This window comes from Balaenoptera ricei, chromosome 5 (genome assembly GCF_028023285.1).
Source record: "Balaenoptera ricei isolate mBalRic1 chromosome 5, mBalRic1.hap2, whole genome shotgun sequence".
Taxonomy (NCBI): domain Eukaryota; kingdom Metazoa; phylum Chordata; class Mammalia; order Artiodactyla; family Balaenopteridae; genus Balaenoptera; species Balaenoptera ricei.
Window position 1 is genome coordinate 70,793,068 of NC_082643.1, and position 18,648 is coordinate 70,811,715.

Genomic DNA, 18,648 nt, shown 5'->3' on the forward strand with positions numbered 1-18,648 from the left:
TTTATAGCTCTTAGTCTTAATTGTAAAAGAATATGATTTTGACATTTTATCTATTTAGTAACTTCCTCTTAAGAACAGTAAAGAGATCACAAATACCTTACCTTCGGCTTAAACTTAATTCTTAACTAATTTTATTTTATATATTTATTTTTTTTGTCACATTGAGTCTTGGAAAAAAGACTTTTCAGGCTGAAAAGTTTGTATTTGAAAATACAAACAGTTACAAGAAGGAGTTATAGGAATTTACAAGTAATATACATACAACAGGAAATCAGGTGAACTGGAGGGGGTGACTCAATAGTAATACAAGTAAGATAACCTGGCTAAAGCACTGGGAGAAAAATCAGAGAAGTCTGCAACAGAAGGGAACAAGCAAGTAAATTTCTCTGGAAGAGCTTTTTATATAAGCAATTTTTTTCAAACCTGAGATTCAGTTAGCAAGTAGCACAGCAGTAAATGGAAAGAGCAAGCTTCTAGAAAACCAAATAAAACATACATCTCTCTATGGCCCACATTTCAATACTGTTAAGTGCAAATTTATCTCTGGGTGCCAATGGAGTGAAAAAATACTACCAACCCAATTAATCACATACACAGTAACAAGAGTAAAAACATTTTCATTATCTGGATAGAAAATATTTAATAAGTGACAAGAAAATATTTAATAAAATTTGCTGTTGAATCCATCCTTATTTAAATTTCTAAACAGATATGGAGAAATTCTTAACCATTTTAAAAGCATGTATTTAAAAAGAAGAGCCATTATTATAGTTAATGGAGACATATCTTAGTTTTGAAAATGATGGTTTGCACTAAAAAACCCAACAACATGTATTTGCATTAATGAGGTCTAAACGTGATTTTTAAAATAATTTATTAAAATGACTTTCATTTGAATATTCTAATAACACACCATTAGGAAAATGTAAACAAAGATTTTATTTTTTTCTACATTAGGGGTAAGAAAGAAAATATAAGGAAAAAAGGTATATTGGCTTATTTGGGGATTTTAAGAAAGTAAAAAGCATAAATCCCTTGATAGGGGAAGTAGAAGCATTTGAGATTGGCAGCTGAAGTGCTGAGTAATTTGCTAAGTGTTGGGTCAGGTGAGAAGCGCGGCGTGGCCGGAAGGCCGTAGAAGCCCCTTGAGCTCCAAGCCTCTGCTGTCATGACCGAGGCAAAGCACAGGAAAGTCCCAAATATCTTTTATGTTTTTTAAGAAATCAAATATGTGGCTTTCTGTTAGTCATAAACTGCTATTAAGTCTGTTTTCTTCCTGTTGAGCAGCACACAAAGGTTCCCTCTGTGGCCTTTCAGCAACCTGCAGGATGTGAACTAAATTGATTCCTTAATTGTTCTCGCACTTAAACTGTTGAGAACAATTTTCTGCCATTATGTGCTTCCTCATTATGCAAATATCACTCTTTCTACTGTTTGTGCCCTTGGAGAGCGCAGAATTTCAAAATGAGGCAACACTTAGGACAAATATTGTCCTTTTTAGCTATTCATTATGGCAAAAATAGGATGCTAAAAAAGTTTGTTGAAAACATACTCTTTTCTGGCTCGTATTTTAACCTGGTAATTCCAAAGTTCCAAAGTTAAATCTAAGCCATTTGCTTTACTATAAAATTACACAGCCTATTATTCCAGAGAACTTTCTTCTGTTTCAAAAAATAGGTTTTTAAAAAATCATTCTTTCAAAAAATATTCTTTAAGAATATAAGAATTCTATAGGAATGCCTTATTCTTCAAGATAAGATTAAAGAATTTAAACTATAAAAATTTTTGCTGAAGGATAACAAATTTTGAAATTATAAAGTTATGTGGTTTTTTTTAAAATAGTGTGATAAATTATTATATTTTGAAATACGAATCAGAAATATCAAACAACTTTTCTTTTTTCTTCCTGGTGTCTGTTTTATGAGTAAAAGGCTAATGGCATGAAAACAACTGCTTTTAATGATTTTATAAAATAACTTCCAAGGTACTGTATTAGTCTCTGCATAGTCTTGCATGCCTTCATATCTTGGGCCTGTCCAGTGATGCCGTCTGCATGACGAATCAAAGTAAAAGTCAGTTATAGTCATCTGAAAGTTGAAAATACATATATTTTAGTAGGTAATACTCTACTTTCTTTATTAAATGCTCTAGGCAATTTGTGAAAATACATACCGAACATCAGTAAGATGGAAGAATAAGTGAGGAAAATGAAGAAAGGAAAACTAAAGGAAATTTCAACGAGGCTGGCCTTTCATGATAGATCAGGCTATAAGGCGAGGGTGGCCTTTCATGGTAGATCAGGCTATAAGACGAGGGTGGCCTTTTTCCAGTTCTTCATTGTTCAGGTGTCCTCGGAGGAGGTTAAGGAACATCCTCACCAGTTAACTCCGGAGACAGATGGACTGTGAAGGTGCATTTAGTCAGTAAGATCCTCCCAAACATTTGTTGATTCGGAGTCTGTAGTACCGTATCGTGCAAAGTCTAGGAAGTCAGTACACTTTGTAGTAGCCTGTAAATGATTGGCCAAGGACCTTAAGAGCTTTAGGTGATTTCCTTAAGAGTAGCTTGACGTCCACACTGGAGATTGCCATTCACTGGAGATGCAGGACTCAAACGTTTTATCAGTTCTCCAGTGAAGTCCTTTGACTATATCACACAGGTTGAGGCTTCTGCAGTTGACTGCTCTAGTGAGATACCCTGGACAGCTTGAGACTAAAGCATTTCTTCTTTGGCATAGCAGCTCCGAACCCCGCTGAGGATTCCCACGTTGAGCCTGGCTGTTTAGTTATTTGTGCACTGAACCATATATAGATTTTACAAAACAAAACACTTTTTACGAAATGACACACAGGGTTTACAAAAACATTTGGGTTTTTACCAAAGACATTTTACATCAGACTGAAAAAAAGCCATACTTTTTAACACCCACGGAAGTGCTTGACATATTAATCCTCTCCGTATGATCTAAGGCATTCACTTAGAATGCCTTGTGCTTTTTCCTCTTCTGTTTAACTTCTCTACCATATTGAAATAAAATGCATTAACTCAACATATATATCTAAATTGATTCATTAAATAAATACATTTACTATGAAATCAAGTTTAAACTTAACTGTCTTTAAGTGAATGAAATTTTTGTTTGCTTTTTTAGGTTTGTGCAGAAGAAAAATGCCCAACGCTTGTCAATCTGGCTCACATGATGAGTCTATACAGTACACACACATATTCCAGAGACTGTTCTAACTGGATCAACGTAGTGTGTAGATACCTGCACGACTCCTTCTCAGATACTACATTTAGTCTTGTGACTTATCTTGCAGAGGTAAATTCACCCCCCCCAAAAAAGGAGTTTTCAACTGCTCTGTGGCAAAATTTTCAAGTAGATTTATTTCTAGAAGCAGCACTGATGCTAATTAATCTTCAAATTTTCTTTGAGAGTGAATATAGGTAACATCTTTTTTTGAAGAAAAATATAGGTAATATCTTTCAAGTAAGGAGGAAGTTTTTATAAAGGTTTTTTTTTTTTTTCATTTTCAGTGTTTATTTCCTCATTCACTGTCCTTAAGTGACATAAAACTCATAATAATATAAACCTCACCTTTATTTCAAAAGGCAAATGGGTTTTTCCTGGTCTTGATCCGAGGGAATGGTTATCTTTTTGTTTCTGCAAAACCAGCTCTTGGCTTTGAGATCCTTTCTAGAATAGTAATACAGCATGCAAAGTCATTTCTGCTGGGCAAGTTTTAATTTTGATGATATATTTCCTTCCTAATGTAAAATATGATTTGGGGGGGAGTAAATAGAATTTTAAAATCTGGTGATAGAACAGCACGAAAAGTTAATACAGTTGACCTTGAACAACGCAGGAGTTAAGGGTGCCAAGCCTCCACACAGTCAAATCCACGTGTAACTTACAGTCAGCCCTCCGCATCCGTGATTCAACCAACTGTGAGTCCGGTAGTGCTGTAGTATTTACTATTGAAAAAAATCTACATATAAGTGGACCCATGCAGTTCAAACCTGTTATTCAAGGGTCGACTGTATTTATTTGTTGAAGAACTAACTTCGTGCCTAGAAAAGTAAATTATTGAGTAGAGAGCCACAAGGAGACCCTCAAAAGGAAGAAATTCCTAGTCACTAAAAACGTTTGTCAGTGATACCTTCCTTTCCAGAAAGTTGACCTCTGGCAATTAAACCTAACACACTGTACAAACTTAAATTATTTGTAACTCAATAAACATTTTAAGTATTGCTCATAGCACTGTTTAACTTACCTAAGTCACTGATGGTGAGCATCATAAAGTGCTCGGGACTGGTGTGGATTTTTAAGGTGTTGGTTTGGACGGGTTTACGCCCATCGACTTTATATTTAGGTGAGCCAATAGCGTGAGCCCTCCGCCTGAGAGCTTCCTAACCTGAATGAATGCGCATCGCTAGGTTATCTTATACCTACACCTTTAGGACAAGAGCCAACATAAAGCCAGACCTCCTTAACTGGCTTTGAATTTAAATGCCTTAGCCTAGCTTTCACTTTTGCGCCACCATAAAGTTCAACACTAAAGTAACACTAGCGCTCCCTGAAGACCCACCCATGGGGTTCTAAGGTCTGGCACTGGCACAATACAGCCTATTGGGTACCACATATGGGCCATATAGTTCCAGTCTACAGAGAGAATGCTTTGTCCCCAATGTTACGCTTATTAGTGTAAGTTATCCTTATTTTATGATTATTAATAATTCTCAAATTATTACAACAGTACTAAAATTAGTTACATGTATTTAAAACTACACATATATAATTTAATTGTCCTACAAACCCTATGAGGCAAGTGTTATCAGTTTTATTTTTAAAAATCAGGGTTCAGAGAAATAAGAAACTTATCTAAGATCACATAGGTAGTAAGTGGCTGGTGTGAATGGCTTGCAGGTAGTTATTCTTTGGTGACAGTGGTGTAGCGGTTTTTCTCTTAACCTAAAATAAATGGTGTTTAACTAAATTAGTTAAGGATATAAAAGAAAGCACTAAGATTAAGATGACAAGTAATCTGTCTAATTCTCCTTTCTGCAGCAAGGACAAGTAACAGTAATAGACATTACCTTTTACCTTCATCATTCTCTGGATTTCTGATAACTCTAACCATAAACTCTTAGGTTAAATCTATTATGGTTTTCAACATCACTAATGTAAACCCTGTGGAATTTTCTTTAACCTGATTAAAGTATACTTTTTAATATTACTTTCAGTTGTTAGAAAAAGGACTGTCCAGTATGCAGCAATCATTACTACAGATCATCTATAGTCTTTTGAGTCATATTGACCTCTCCGCTGCCCCAGTCAAGCAGTTTAATCTGGAGATCATAAAGATTATTGGCAAATATGTACAGGTGAGTGACCCCAAATCTCATGTATAGAAGTGTTCCTCTCGAAACAATTTATAATCATAAAAAATTGGAAACACCTTAAATGTCTAAGATAGGGGAAGTGGTTAGTTCATAAATCATGTTTTCAGGAATAGTTACAACATGAGAAAATGTTCTCAATGTGAGTGACGTAAAGCAGAATCTGAACGGTAGGATTGGCATGATTCCTGATTTTTATTTTTAATGATTACATCTACGAATGTACATTTCAGGAATCACTGGAAGGAATGTACACAAATGGCAGCAGTCACCGTCTCTGGACAGTATGATTGTGACTCGTTGTACCTTTCTGTTTTTAACCAAATCCTACGTAATGAACAGATATTACTTTTAGAAACAGAAGAACTCTTTGAAGAGTCTGTATTTTAGAGTTGCTTTCTGGGTCTGGTAAAAAGTGCCAGATATTTAGAAAGTAGAAAATCAGACTTGGTTTAACTGTAAATGGCGACAAGTCAACTTGGTCTGTACTGAATTTCACTTTCGAACCATCTGTAAGAAAGGCCTTGATAAGCAGAGGAGTATTGTGGATACAACTGACCAAACAGAGCAAACTCTTTGAGAGCCTTAACAGATTAATACTTTGTGTTTCTACTGCAGTGATATTTGCATTCACTAAAGCAAAATTTACAAATGGAAATACTAAGCTGCAATGAGTTTGTGTTCTAGTCCATATCTGAAAGTAATAAAACTGTATTAAAATGTTTTTTGGTATTTTTATTGGGTAATCTGGGTTATTTTTTAGATTCCCTTGAAAATCAGTGATTGCAAATATTAATAAAAAACCTAGGTTTCTTTGGTAACTCTGTGTATCTTCTCTATTTTTATCTCTTAAGGAGCAAGGCTTCACCACTCAACAATTATATTTTTTTTCCTAAAGCGCTTTTCTCTTTTTTTTTCCTTAAGGCTTAAAGAAGTTAACTCATCAGATATTTGCTGGATCACCTGCAGAAATACATAGCACATTGAATTACTAATTTATGAAACATAGATACATTTCTTTTGTTCAGAACCACAAGCTTATATGCCCACTGGGCAAGCAAGTAACCATAAGAGGGCATAGATTTATGACTAAGTGAACTGCACATTCCTCATCTAAAAGGAACAGCACGACCAAGAATGGTTGCCATGTTGGAGTACAGGTCCACTGTGGCCAGAACTTCTAATTTTTCTTTTCTAATTTATAAAGAGAAGCTCAAAATCTGGGTTTTTCTTTAAAATCGCCTAATTTTAAAATGTCTCAAATTTTTAAAATTTTTTAATTAATTAATTTTATTTTATTTTTAATTTATTTATGATTTGGTTGCATTGGGTCTTCTTTGCTGCGCGTGGGCTTTCTCTAGTTGCAGCGAGCGGGGGCTACTCTTCGTTGCAGTGCACGGGCTTCTCATTGCAGTGGCTTCTTTTGTTGCGGAGCACAGGCTCTAGGCGCATGGACTTTGGTAGTTGTGGCACGTGGGCTCGGTAGCTGTGGCTCGCGGGCTCTAGAGCATAGGCTCAGTGGTTGTGGCGCACAGGCTTAGTTGCTCCGCGGCATGTGGAATCTTCCTGGACCGGGGCTCGAACCCATGTCCCCTGCATTGGCAGGCGGATTCTTAACCACTGCGCCACCAGGGAAGTCCTCAAATTTATTTTTAAATGTTGGGTAAACCAAGGTTATATTTAGCTGACAGATCATCCCAGTTAGTGACTTCTGCTTTATTCAAATATTAAACATTTTACATACTTGAACTCTTGATAATCTTTTACATTTAGAACACAAGTTGCAGTATAATTTATGGAAACATCTCTGAAGAGATTTTAGCATTTTGCAATGCCCAGAGCTCCTAATTATTTCCATAAGAAAAAAATGATGATGATTTTTACATAGTCTAACTTTGTTAAAGATAAACTGTTTTCTACCATGATGTGCTTAAAATGTCACAGTATCATGTGGACATTTTTAATTAGTAGTAATATTTTATGCTTTAGATGTCTTCATATCAAGATGTTATTAGCTAAATTGGATAACTCAGTTCTGCCAAAGATTTTTCACTTCCTTTTTTAAGTAGTAGTTCCCCTCGCTCAGAACTGCCAACTGTGAAACAATATGTATAATACAAAGTTGAAGTTTGATTTTGGTACCACAAGTAAGAAAAAATGTCATTTTTATATGATTTTCAGTAGACAGTAAAAAAAAAAGTTCTAAATTTTTAATTAGACATTGATTCCTCTCCACATATACATCTGTCATGTAAATCATTCCTAAATTATATTGGTAGAAATATACAAAACTAAAAGCAGAAGAATAACTCGCAAACATAGCCACCATATATAGGGAGAAAAGTTCACCCTATACAGCTCAGGAATCACTGAGAGCATCGTTTTAGCACAGCACTTATGCTTATTATTTGGGGCTTGGGTCATTAAGAAAAATCTAAAATTTTTTTAGTATTTTAATATTTTTATGTCTAAAAAGTATGCATCAAAAGTTGTTTATCTCCAAGACTTAAAACATTTAGAGTCTTAAAGCCATATACTTCATTCATCTAGAAAGTTCACATATGTATACAACCCCTTTGTTTACCCCTACTGCCAGATTACTGTATTAGACTTTCTCAACCAATAATATTTATAAAGCACTTATTGGGAAAAATGCAAAATATTCTGAGTTGGTAGCATTATTATATGTACAATATCTCATAAATTTAACAGTACAAATAATAACTTATTTTCTTTCCTTTTGTAATTCAGACCCTCTGTTAGGGACCTCAAAGTAAAAATGAATAATTTACAAGGAGTTTTTGTAGAAATAATATTTTCGTTGTCTACAGTGTACACTTAAGTTTTTGTTCTTAGTTAAATATGTATTTGTCTATTATTTTCTGAAACCAGAGTCCTTATTGGAAGGAAGCCCTTAACATCTTAAAACTGGTGGTGTCTCGCTCGGCAAGCCTTGTCGTGCCCAACGATATCCCCAGGACCTACGGAGGAGATACAGGTTCTCCTGAAATATCCTTCACTAAAATTTTTAATAATGTCTCTAAGGAGTTGCCTGGGAAGACCTTAGATTTTCATTTTGATATATCTGAGGTAAGATGCTCAGAGATTGATAAAGGTGCTCTATTAGAAATTTTCATTTGTTCATTTATTCATTCTGTCATTCAACAAGCATTGATTGAGCTCATACTCAGCAGTAGATGCTGTGACAGGTGTCATGAAAATGGGGTGGGAGTGGGGAGAAGGTTACTCTCAGGGGAGAAGGCCTATAGCCTCTTGGGGAGATAGGCAAATAAACATTGTGATAAGTACTTTGGCTGGAAGTAGGTTTGAAGTTCTATAGGAATATATAGCATGTACATCTAACCTGATCTGAGCCGAATGTTGAGAGATAAGTAACCCTAGACAGGTATATATGGAAGTCCGGGGAGGGGGGAGTAGTCCAAGAAAAAGCAGCATGTGTGAATGAAGGCTTGTAAGTGTGAGAAAGCGCAGCGCTCTGGAAACTTCCATCCAATTAGTGTGGCCTACCCTGAGCACGGAGTACAGAGGATGGAGGTATAGAGTGGGATGAGAGAGGAAACTGAAGACATAGGGAGCCGCGAGGTCACCGGCATCTTGTCTGACGAGATGGTTTTCTCTTGAAGCAGTAGGCGCTCTTAAAGGATTTTTAGCTGGAATAGGAAATACTAGGATTTGCATTTTAGGAAGATCACTCTGGCAACAGGATAGAAAACAGACCAGGGAGGAGCGGGGTGGAAATTTTTAAGGAATCTGTTAGAGTAATTTGGGTAAAAGATAATGTTGGACTGTGTCCCTAGGCAACTGCAAAGGAAACAAAGAGGGAAGGGATGGTTTTCAAAAGTCTGAGGAAGTAATTGATGGGGTTTGATGGGAAGGAGAGGAGGTGCTAAGTAAGGAAGAGACAAGGACAGTTGCCGTGACAACTTGGTGAGTGTTGGTACCTTTCAAAGGGAATGGAAATGTAGGGAGGGCAGGCCTTAGCAGGGAAGGAGGGCGTGATGAGCTCAGTCTTGGGTATACTGGCTCTGAAGAGACTAAAAGCATACTGACCGAGGTGCTGATTGCCTAAAGAGATCTGAAGTTTTAGAGGAAAACTTGGGCGGAAGGAAGAAGTTTAAGGGTTTTCAGTGTCATATAGGTGGATGGTTGAAATCATGGAAGGAAAAATGAGGCTAAAATAAGCTGAGATTTGAGAAGCCCTACATTTTAGGGCTAGACTGAGGCAGGGTCCCCCAGTCCAGAGGGAACCTGAGCCCTGACTATGTTACATATTAATATCGATACAAATCTCATGCAAAGATTTTTTGACCCTAGCGGAGAACGTCAGTTTTGGTTTTTTTTCCTCCAGAAACTCAGCCCATTTTTGTTGGCTTTGGTGCCATTGAAGTGGTCTTTCACAAGCCAAGGCAGGAATTTTTCAAGAGAGGAGTTATTGATCAAGTATTGGGGGTGGGGGGGGGGAGTTGAGAAAGATAACAGCTGAAGATCTACTCGTGTTTTAATTGATTAGGATTATATAGATTAAAAAAAAATTTTGCAGTTTAGTCTTGGTATTAGAATTTATCCAGAGTTTATTGGTTATTTTTTTAAGATAGAAAGTATGTTTACTGCCAATGTTTTGGTTACGATCACCTGAGAATTTGTAACATGGAATACATAGAATGGGAATATGATAGAGAAACTGGGCTTTGCTGTTCTTCTGAGTCAGAAAATGATGGTGTCACAATTATTTTGTTTAAAACAGTGATACAAATCCTCAGAACATTTGATCTATATCACATAGTTAATTTCAATTTGTTTCATCAAAAAATTCCCAAGTACCTGCTCTGTGTAGGCACTGGAGATATACTAGAGGAGCAGTGGTGAGTCACACTCAGTCCAGGGCCTCCCGTATAGCAGGGGGAGAGAGGCACAGAAACAGTCACCATCACCTGGTAAATGTCCACGTATAATTACCCAGAGGTGGTGGTGGTATCAGCACAGGCCTCCTTGGAAGTCTGGAGGCAATGTTCAAAGTGATTAGGGGTTTGCTTGGTGCGTGTTCCATGCAGAGGAGGTGACATGTGCCAACACATAGGTCCACAAAGGCACCACATGCTTGGGGAGCAAGTTCAGCTCTGCTGGAGTGTGAAGTTCAGGAGGGAGTGGTGGAGGCTGAAGTTGGGGAGATAAGCAGGAACCAGATCGTAAGGGGACTTGTGTGACATGCAAGTGAGCTTAAAATTATATTCAAATGCGAATTTGAGACACTTCACAAAGCCAAGTAAATACACATGTTTTGGATCATCCAAAGTTTGGGCTCATCATGGAATTTTACAGAAATCAATTTTGGAAAAGTTATATATCAGATTTGCAGTGAGACATACGTAGATAGCTTTCTCTTTGAAGTTGTTACTTATCTTGAATATTTGCAGAAGCACCTTATTGAAGCACACTTAACAACCTGCATCAAAAAAACACCAAAATCTTAATAGACATTAAGTCTGAGTGGTGAGATGACAGGTGATTTTTTAAAATCATTTTCATATTTTCTGAGCTTTCAAAGAGGACCTATTTTATAATCACAGGGGGAAAGGTGAAGATGGTAGTTTTTAAAAAAAGCAGATCTGTATTTAAAGTAGGAATAAGTTCTCCAATAATCTCCTCAGAGACTTGTTCCCAATAAAGTGAAATCTTATGATTTAAAAAAAAAGATATCATCATTACCTTTGATTTTTGTAGTATCTGCCTTATGCTAAGTAATTTTTCTCCTTACGCTGTTTTTTTTGGCTGTTTATAAAAAATGTCATTATAGATACACTATTACCCCATTTATGTTGAATTATTTGAGTCAAACACTGGCGTTTTATTTCTGTGTAGACACCAATTATTGGAAATAAATATGGTGATCAGCATAGCGCAGCTGGAAGAAACGGGAAGCCGAAAGTGATTGCTGTGACGAGAAGCACTTCCTCAACTTCTTCTGGTTCTAATTCTAATGCCTTGGTGCCTGTTAGTTGGAAGAGGCCACAGTTATCACAGGTACATAAAAGTTCATAGAATAAGAACCTGCTGTATAAAAAATAAATAAAATAAAATTTTTAGAAAAGATGAAAAAAAGGTTCATAGAATAGAAGAATCCATTTTATTCTATGTATGAGAACTTGAGAATTTGTCTTATTTTATCAAGAATCGTAACGTTTGCATTTTCCTTCTCCTTAGCGAAGAACAAGAGAAAAGCTAATGAATGTGCTTTCTCTCTGTGGTCCAGAGTCTGGTCTTCCGAAGAATCCATCAGTGAGTAATCATGAAAACCTGTGTAAAGGTTTTAAAAATCATGTTAGTCCATGAAGAAACGGAAATTATTGTGTCTCCTTGCTTGCCTTTTCTAACTTACCTTACTTACGGTGTTGACTGAGAATGAAAAAACTATTACTTGCCTCTCTGACACTTGGCCGCTATGCTAATTAAGCATACACCCAGGTAGACATTAGACCAAATTGAAGCTCTGAGCTCATTGACAGATGAGGCCTGCAATGGCTCTTAGGGCACTGATGTCCCATATTCAGAGTGACAAAGCTGATGGATGGCCTTTTTCTGTTTTGTTTTGTTTTGCTTTGTTTTTGGCTGGGGGTCAGGTTGTATTTTCTTCTAATGAGGATTTGGAAGTCGGGGACCAACAGACTAGCCTCATTTCTGCAACAGAGGACATAATTCAAGAGGAAGAAGTAGCTGTGGAAGATAACAGCAGTGAACAACAGTTTGGCGTTTTTAAGGATTTTGACTTTTTAGATGTTGAGTTGGAAGATGCAGAGGTAAGGATATGGGCTTTCATTTTATAATATTTATAGAATAGTTAACAACTGCATGAAACTGAAGGATTTAACCACAGGATCTTTCCTGATTAAGGGCAGTGTAAGGTCAAAAGGTAAAAATCTAAACTGGGAACTAAACATGATTAGTACAGTTAGGTATAGCAGAATAAATCTGAAATAAAAGGAACATCTAATTTTTCATCTTTATATTTAAAAATATAGAGTAAAAATGGATTTCTTCGAAAGTATTTTTTTTAATTGAGGGTGCGCTTAGACTTAAATGTTTGCATGAATTATACAAATTAATGTGCAGCAGAATAGTAAAAATTACATTTAAATATGTCAGACATGGGGAATTCCCTGGCAGTCCAGTGGTTAGGATTCCACGCTTCCACTGCAGGGGGCACAGGTTCGATCCCTGGTCGGGGAACCAAGATCCTGAATGCCGAGCAGCGTGACCAAAAAAATTAAATTTAATTTAAAAAATAAAATAAAATTAGTTATTTTTTAAAAAATTATCCGACAACTTTAAAGAGGGTGGCCCTGAAACTAAATTGACGATTAAGGCGCCTTTGGCTCTCTTCTAGAACACTTTCCTATGGCTGAGATTCTGCCTATGACATTGATCATCACTTTCTCCTTTAGGTTGGAGCCAGCTCTCTCAAATGCCTCATTTCATTCAATACCAAGGACTTTGTCCTTGATATTGACTCCGTTTAGAGAAAGTTGAGAGTTGTGTCAGTTTGGATGCTTCCTAAATGGAAAATCCAACTCAGAAAGTAGATTTACGCTCCCAGAACTGAGCTAGTCCAGAGTTAGAGCTTATTTTAGATAAGGCTCAGTGAGGTTTCCGGCTGTTTCTCTGCAATTCTGTAGGCTCTGCCCTTCTCTGCAAGTCAGCTTCACCTCAGACGACCTTGGTTATGTCCACACACAGCAGTGTTAAGAGGAAGCAGGGGTCACTTCCAGAAATGCTCTCATGAAAGTAAAGAAGTTACTCTCCGAATGCTTTTAGCACACTTCTTGTCACATCTCATTGGCCCAAGTTGGGACATTTGCTAATTTCTAAACCAATCATTGTGGCAAAGAGAATAGGATTGCCCATTGCCCTGGTTGTGTTAGGCTGTTCAGGACCTATTCCTGTAGCTCATGTCAGTCCCCTAAACAACAGTCTCCTAAATCTGAAAAGTTTACATCAAACAGATCACAAAAATGTTCATTCTAAAATTGTTATAAATGTTTGTCTTCAAGAGCCCCAAATGCCTTACTGTCAAGTATCCATACCGTGTCACTGATATATCTCTGTCCAAAGACATTAAAATCACTCATATAACTTGCATGCATTCATCAACCCTCTTGAAGGGATGTTTCCTTTAGCTCATATAGGTGAGGTGGAGGAATAAAATGTAATGGCTTCTGCCACGTCACACCGTTAGCTGTGGATAGGAAGCCAGTTTAGGGAGGTCCTCCTGTGTGCTTCGGCCCCCCAGGCCCCCCACCCCTGCAGATATGAGGATACGACCATGGTGCCTCAGAGATCAGCAGACGCCCTTACACTGGCTGAGGGGCGGCACAGGCTCCTATGTCATTGTTTGCCATATTTCCAAAGACACCACTGGGCAGGTTCACAGGAGCCCAAGAACAAGTATTATTCAGCATCTTATAGGGCAGTGGCTTTTAAACTTTTTTTTTTTAACTGTGGCCATTGCTAGTACATTTTATATCACATCCAAGTGTATATATACGGACGCACCTTTAAAATAAAAGTTTCAAGAATATGCATCCTTACTCTATGCTATACACAGTGATATTTTCTATTCCTTTCATTTCAGTTTTTTTTTTAAAAAAAGAGCACGTCACCAGCCTCTAAAATTGATGTCGCTCCCACAGTTTGAAAAACATGTTGTAGGAAATTGGACAAACTTGCACAATCAGGCAAGGAATTGTGGTGGGTTCAAGAGACCTGCTGCCCTACCTCACGGGCATGAGCCACTTTAAATTCTTCTGTAGTTACTTGCTTTTTTCAGCGCAGAATTTAGAATCTCTAAAGGCTGACTCTTGACATTTTTGTAATGGTCAGGTTCTTTCTTTTTGTTTGCCTTTTTTTTTTTTTAAAGAACACTGTAAATGCTTTCAGGTTCATCCAGTACTCTGAAATGTCCATAGTAATGAATATGACTTTTGAATAGAACCTTAGAAGGAATGAAAGATGCTTATTGTAGTTCTATCTTTCATTCAAGTCACAGTAATTTGGGGAGGGTGGTGCTAATTTATGCCTCATAATTAGGCCAAATCAAATGATAGAGATTTTCTAAAACCTAAAGATAGTCTTGCTTCGAACATGGTAACAGGAAGTACTTTGCTACAAAACAAACTTAACTGCTAATGAAACTTCTAAAATATCCCCCAACCTTGGAAGCCCACAGTGTGTATTCATTCATTCACCAGATATATATCAAGGGCTGTTGCCATTATTATGTGTTATGCTACATCGTAATATTTGAAATGATATATTCTAGGAAGGTGGCTTTCAAACTCTGACCTGCAGAGCCTTAGGGCTTCTAGGATACCTGAGAAATAGGGAAAGATCCGAGGACTCCTGGTCACCTTTTTCAACCGGAGCAGCCCTGGTTTTGTTCATCAGTTTTGCACAGTTGACTTCCGTCGTAAATTTCATTTGACATGAGTATTCCTCTGCTTTATTTAAAAAAAAAAAAAAAAAATCTGAAAACCTCTATTCTGGACAATCCCTCTTGAGTAAAGGAATACACATAAGTCATATTTTGCTAGCCAACACACTGTAATTTGTCATCAGGGCTTAAGAAAGAGGAGCCTAAGAGTTATATCCTTATGAAAGGAGGATCAGCTTGGAATAACAGAAACGTTAGCTTATATAAATCCGTAAGTGGGGCGAAATTGAAATTTGTCTTATTTCCTATTGACCTTTTGAGATTGGCAAAGGTTATGTTTTGATAACTATGATCTTGATTTTAAACTACTTTGTAGCAAAAAATGACCATTGGGTTTAGCCAGAACCATGCTACAGTCTAAAATAATTGTGAACCTGTATGTTGTCAACTGAATGTGGGTATTTTAAGTCAGTTTTACATTGTATCCAGCATTAAATCTATGTAAATTTTGAAGATTTTCCTAAAGTTTGTGTTGCCAAAGTGTATCATAGAAATGTTGTTTTAAGTGTCTGTCTCTGACTTTTTCACAATATATTTTGCATAAAAAAGTAGTTTAAATCACATGTTGGCTTCCTGCACAAAGCTTAATCCAGAGCTTGAATCAGTCTTTGGGTTTGAGAAATCACAAAGAGTTTTCCCCAAAAGTGTAGTGTATATTTACATGTTTGTCTTCGTTCTTTCTAATTCTGTGTGTTTTCCTTTTTGCTAACCAGGAGCTGCAGGTAAGTTGCAGCCTGGTGTTGTGGATTGTTTATTTGTTGTCATCTGTGATGTATTTGTCTTCCTTGTGGTCTCATCTGTGTTTGTGTATTAGAATAGAAATGGCCTAGGTAGTAGATTTAGTTGGTCCCCAGTAATATAAGATAGAAAGTCAAGAGAATTCTTTAGTTAAAACAGGTCATTGACCAAATATTTTGATCCCTTTAAATATTATAAATATTGAATGATGTTTTAAAAGTTTCAAGAAATTGAAGGGCTGATTGAAACTCTGCTTATGATGATGCATTAAGTATTTCTCATCTTGGTGTATGTTTTCCTGCTGTATTGCCTTTCCTATATTTATAAGCACGTATTTGAGGTCTTAGAAACGATGTCTTGCTTTTCCAGGGCGAAAGCATGGACAATTTCAACTGGGGAGTCCGCAGGCGCTCACTGGACAGTATTGACAAAGGGGACACACCATCCCTCCAGGAGTACCAGTGTTCCAGCAGCACCCCCAGCCTGAACCTGACAAACCAGGAGGATACGGACGAGTCCTCGGAAGAAGAAGCAGCACTCACAGCAAGCCAGATACTCTCACGCACGCAGATGGTACAGTGACAGCTGGCCTCCTCTTTCTCCTACCTTCCAACTTAGTAATTACTGTTTCTCTATATTGTGATTTTCATTTCAGTGCGGGTGAAATGCACACACTGAAATGAAAATACAAAATTGTAGCCGCAATGCTGTGTTCCATTATTCATGACAGAACTAAACATTCGATACTGTGCGCCGCTTAGCCGCTGAAACGTATGTTCTATTGCTTCTCTCCTGGTAACAGTGAGCTGTGCTGGGCACTCTTAGAGGCCCTTGCCTTGAATGATACATGTTTTGGTATCGGTGTGAGCACCAGCACTGCTTAATTCTCCACCTGCTTTTCTTTCCTCGTCAGCGTGGAAAGATGGAGCGCAGCTTCGCTCTCTTTGCAAGATCAAGTCAGTTATATGGAGGTTCTGACTTGTATTCCAAGGGCCAGATGGCAGATATTCAGAGAGAGAGAGAGACAGAGAGAGATGAGAAAATGAAGGCTGCAGGAGTAGTCTGTCCGTGCAGAACTGTGGATTGAGGGGGGCACCGAACACGCAGTGGTAGCTGGTTTGGAGCTTGAAGGTGGCGGAACGAGGAGAGAGAAGGGGTGTGGATGAGCCACCGGGGCCCACGTGATGAGGAGTCAGCTAGTGAAGACCAGGCGGCAGCTACAGTTACAGCGCTCTTACATGAGGGCCCTTTCCATGCCTCTCTTTAATTGGGCCCATTCGCATCACACTTGGTCTGCTGGTAGAGCCCTGGCAGTGCTGTTGAATGGCCGGGCTGAGTTGGCTTTAGACAGCGAGCATGTATACTTGTCAGCTTGTGGTTGGCTTCCTGTCGCCTCTCCTGTTTTGGCATCTCACCGTTACCCCAATATGTCTTTCCACTAACTCCCAGCAGTAGTTACCACTCGCTGAGTGTTTGAGATTCATCAGGCCCTGGGCAAGGTGTTTTACATGGATTAGTCACTATAACTGTCCCCCCAACCACACAAGCAGTTACAGCAGTTCTGTAGATTAAGTGACTTGTCGCAGGACACACAGCTAGTAAGTGCATTTGAGCCAGGCGGTCTGCATGCTACCTACGGGACAGTCTTCTCCAGGGACTGTGTGCATTTAAAGGAACAGTGAGTTGCTGGTAGCAGCGACTCACTGAAGAAGGCCCAGGCTCTCCCCGGAGCCAGACTAGAGGCTCAGAGGCTGGCATCGTGCCACCAACCTGCTGTGTAATTGCGGTCGGTCGTTACCTGCCCTCTCCCAGTAGTACCTGCAGTACCTGCCTCGTGGGAATTTCATGGGGAGGACAGTAGAGTAAGTGCTTAACAAAGGTTCGCTCCCATGAGAGCCTCAGGGCAGAGCAGACTGTCTCCTTAGAAGGCCGACCCTAGTCATAGTGGTAGTGAAATTAAAAAAGAATTTGAAGCTGATTCCTGCTCACAGGGAAAAAAAAAATCAGTTTTTGCCTTTATCTGTTCTGAATCATAAACTTGATTTTTCTCATGTTAAATATTGACCGTTAAAAATGTATAACCCTGCATGGGCAGAAATTGAGACACAGATGTAGAGAACAAACGTATGGGGACACCAAGCAGGGGAAAGTGGCGGGAGGGGGGTGGTGGTGTGATGACTTGGGAGATTGGGATTGACATGTATACACTAATATGTATAAAATGGATAACCAATAAGAACCTGCTAATTTCTTTTTTAATAAAAAAAATTAAATTAAAATTTTTCAAAAGAAAAAAGTGTATCTAAATATTAAATAAAATGTCTACTTTTAAAAAATTCAAAAAAATAAAATAAAATCATAATCACAGTACCATTTCACACCTAAAAAATAATTCCTAAAAAAAAAAAAATGTATAGCCCTGTTTAAAAGAGGAAAAATTGTAATATTTTCTTAGAACATAAACCCACTGAGGCTGGTCTGCCATTACAAATTTATTGTCCTAATTCTTTACGTCTTACTGAAGTTTTGTGGTATTGATTTTTGCTTAAATAAGTGAATGGCCAGTTCAGACTTATGTGCCTGCTTCCCAGTTAACGCTGCTTCTTGAGAATCCACTGAGTGTTTGGCGCCAAAGCCACGGGGGAGGTGAAAGCGTCCCCTTCACGAGTCCTTAGACCAACTGCAAGCACGAGACGTCGCTGTAAAAATAAGAATTTTAGGTCAAGATTAACACAGTCACAAGGAGCTCTTTCACTTTGGTAGTCTTTATTTAGCAAAATTTAACCCTTGTTAACGGATACTTCATTTCTGCTGATGGGTTAGCTGCTTGGTTCACAGCACCAATTCTGGCATAGACTGAAATGAGGGGAAAAAGTAATTTTAGGAAGTGAAAGGAGCTCTTTATAACTATGGCCCCAGAACGTCTTACAACATAGAATGTTTCTTGTGGCCTTTGTGACCGCCACTGACTCATAAATGAATTCCTTATTTTGCTGTCTCTCTTT

At 38.0% G+C, this 18,648-nt stretch overlaps 1 protein-coding gene across 7 annotated transcripts in view; it reads left to right on the plus strand.

The window, feature by feature from the left end:
* Positions 1 to 18,648, plus strand: part of FRYL (FRY like transcription coactivator) — a 240,196-nt gene that overhangs the window by 197,572 nt on the left and 23,976 nt on the right. For all 7 annotated transcript variants that reach the window (XM_059923043.1, XM_059923047.1, XM_059923046.1 and 4 more), the window contains 7 exons: positions 3,152 to 3,322; positions 5,245 to 5,385; positions 8,293 to 8,490; positions 11,281 to 11,442; positions 11,623 to 11,697; positions 12,039 to 12,215; positions 16,013 to 16,216. In XM_059923043.1, the coding sequence (XP_059779026.1) occupies positions 3,152 to 3,322; positions 5,245 to 5,385; positions 8,293 to 8,490; positions 11,281 to 11,442; positions 11,623 to 11,697; positions 12,039 to 12,215; positions 16,013 to 16,216 (1,128 nt within the window). The remainder of the gene's footprint in view (positions 1 to 3,151; positions 3,323 to 5,244; positions 5,386 to 8,292; positions 8,491 to 11,280; positions 11,443 to 11,622; positions 11,698 to 12,038; positions 12,216 to 16,012; positions 16,217 to 18,648) is intronic.